A 2530-nucleotide genomic window follows, 5' to 3' on the forward strand; every position below is an offset into this window, starting at 1 on the left:
CAGAAGGACTAGGAGGAGAGAGTGGAGATGAGGAGGCAGAGGAAGAAGATACTAGTACTAACATGAATATTACTGGACAATCCAGTGTCATCATTACTAGTGAAGACAGTATTCAGGTATGGAAACAAACAGATTATTGTGTAACAGAAAATTTTGGATGGAATTAAAATTTGTAAATTTTCCATTTTCATTGTCATTCGGCAATATAAAAATCTGCCATTTTGAGCCATTATGTGCATGCTCAATGGCACATGGACACAATTTTGCCAAATTAAAATTCACCAATCACCAAAATTTAGCAATTTACAAAAATTTAGTCCCTCCAAAATTTTCTACTGTATATACGGTATGATAGTTGTTGATTGTCCAATGACTGTATAGATTGGGACTATAGATGTTGAAGGCACAGATGAAGAGGATATAGAGAAAGAGAGGAAAGGAGAAGGATTGATAGCCAGTAGTTTGTTACCAGTCACTGGTGGTGGTATGGACATATTGAGTCATGATTTACAATATTCATCATCATCAAGCAGTGAAGGAGAGGGGGAAGAGGAGGATATTACTGATATGGAAGAAGTGTAACTTTGTTTATGTGTAGATTATCATGAAACATTCATTTTTAACTTAATGCACAAAATATGATTAAAATATTTTGCTTGCATGTACTTATAGTCCTACAAAATGTATAGAGATACTGATTGATACACAATAAGTTGCCTTGTAATGATGTGTTACTGGTCAAGCAGCTGCAGGTCATCAGACTCCTGTGAGGACCCTATCAAAGTGTTAAGTCTAGTCCCATGTAGCCAGCCCCTCCCTCTAGTCACTATTCTCACCAAAGGACAATGGTTCACACTCTGAATCTCTTCTGACTGTCGTGAACTCAATATTCTTCAGTCTGCCTCTGTTGAATTTATGCTTTGAAATAAAACACCTGGTCTTTTTATTGTGATTAGAAAAACACAATAGTTGACAACTTGCTGCACAAACTTGAAATTTTGTAAGTTAGTTTATAGTCCAGGCACAAGTTGCTAAGGGACCTTCAGTACATAGCATAGTCATTACCACTGTTGTGTAAACTCTAGTGCATTTAAAATTCTCAATAATAATAATAAAACTAACTACACCAGATTAAAATGCACTTGGTAAATTATTATTTTGAAATTACATATACCGTATAGCCACAAAGTTTCGAGGCAATAAACTTTTGCGAATCAGGCCACAAGTCTTTTTTCGCGAATTAACTTTCGCGGTTCCTGCTTTAAAGCACACGTGTTTATGGGCAATACGGATATTTCACGGAATTAACTTTCGCAAATAGGGAAAATCCGCGAAAACAGCGAAAGTTGTACCCTCGAAATTAAGCGGCTATACGGTATAACATGAAGATTAAAATATGTTAACCCTATCAATTTCAATGTTGATATCTCTATTCCCTAATTTTCTTCAACCTACAGCAATAATAAATGTAAAAGAAAAATGATTTTCTATAATACTAATGCATTTATTTTGTACCATTAATTGATAGTACCTTGCTTCCTCTGCCTCTTGTATTTCTGATCTCTCTTTATCTGTTAACTATTCATTCTCTCTCTATTGTCTCTAAATAATTATAAACAGTAAGAGGTGTATGTAAGTGTGTGTGTATACATAATGTGTGTATGCGTTCGTACTTGTAATATACGACATGTCCATCATTGTATAGTCCTAATGAGGATCTGTCTGAAGTAATGGAACACCATTTCAACTTATTCTCAATATCAAGACATGACATCTCAACTGGTAATAATCCATACTAAGAGTTAAAAAGAGGGAGCATTATTATTATTATGTTTTGTATCAATGATTAACCTCTGCACAATAGATATACTGAGCAGGAACTCCACTTAACTCTGACAGCTGTAAAAACAATAATGATAATGATATACATACCTATTTATTCATAGCCTTATTGTAGATTAATGTTAATATAAACCTATAGACTTGTATTGGTGATTGACAGTTTTTTACCATTATCAAATCTGCCATTTGATATAAAATCCAAAATTTGCCAACTACTGTATAGCTAAAAAATTTTGAGTGTTAAAATTTGGTGAATTGACTCTAAAAGAGGTTTGGAGGTTAAAATTTGGGCAAAATTTAACTCTGCTTGCTTCTATGGAACCCTAATCAAATTGGAGACTAAAATTTTGGTGAATTAACTTCCATTCACCAATTTTGCAAAATTTTTACTCCACCAAATTATCTAGCTCTACGGTACTACTTATCACAGATAAATACAGTATATACAGTTTTATCTTATAGCATCATAACTACTTGCTTGAACAAGTATACTGTCCCATGCAGTGCAACGATAAAATTATGATTACCTTTTCAATAACATCCTTAGGATCATTATCATCAAGTATAATTTCTGCTATTGGATCAACTGAACATTGTGATGGACGCCATCTTATAACATACACCTGTATCTGTTCTTGATGCTTCATCTTCTCTGGTCCTAATGAAAATTACCGTATATCTGGAAATT

The 2530-nt window shown here is 33.7% G+C and overlaps 1 protein-coding gene across 1 annotated transcript; it reads right to left on the reverse strand.

Moving 5' to 3' along the window:
* Positions 1–1563: 1563 nt before the first annotated feature.
* LOC105315096 (ubiquitin carboxyl-terminal hydrolase 47-like) lies at positions 1564–2522 on the reverse strand. Its single transcript, XM_020004988.1, has 4 exons — positions 2370–2522; positions 1852–1899; positions 1674–1795; positions 1564–1602 (listed from the first exon to the last, which is right to left on the reverse strand). Exons 1-4 carry the CDS (start codon positions 2487–2489, stop codon positions 1575–1577), a joined length of 318 nt encoding a protein of 105 aa, XP_019860547.1. The 5' UTR covers positions 2490–2522; the 3' UTR covers positions 1564–1574.
* Positions 2523–2530: the final 8 nt, after the last annotated feature.

This window comes from Amphimedon queenslandica, unplaced genomic scaffold, assembly GCF_000090795.2.
Source record: "Amphimedon queenslandica unplaced genomic scaffold, v1.1 AMPQUscaffold_11794, whole genome shotgun sequence".
NCBI classification, from domain to species: domain Eukaryota; kingdom Metazoa; phylum Porifera; class Demospongiae; order Haplosclerida; family Niphatidae; genus Amphimedon; species Amphimedon queenslandica.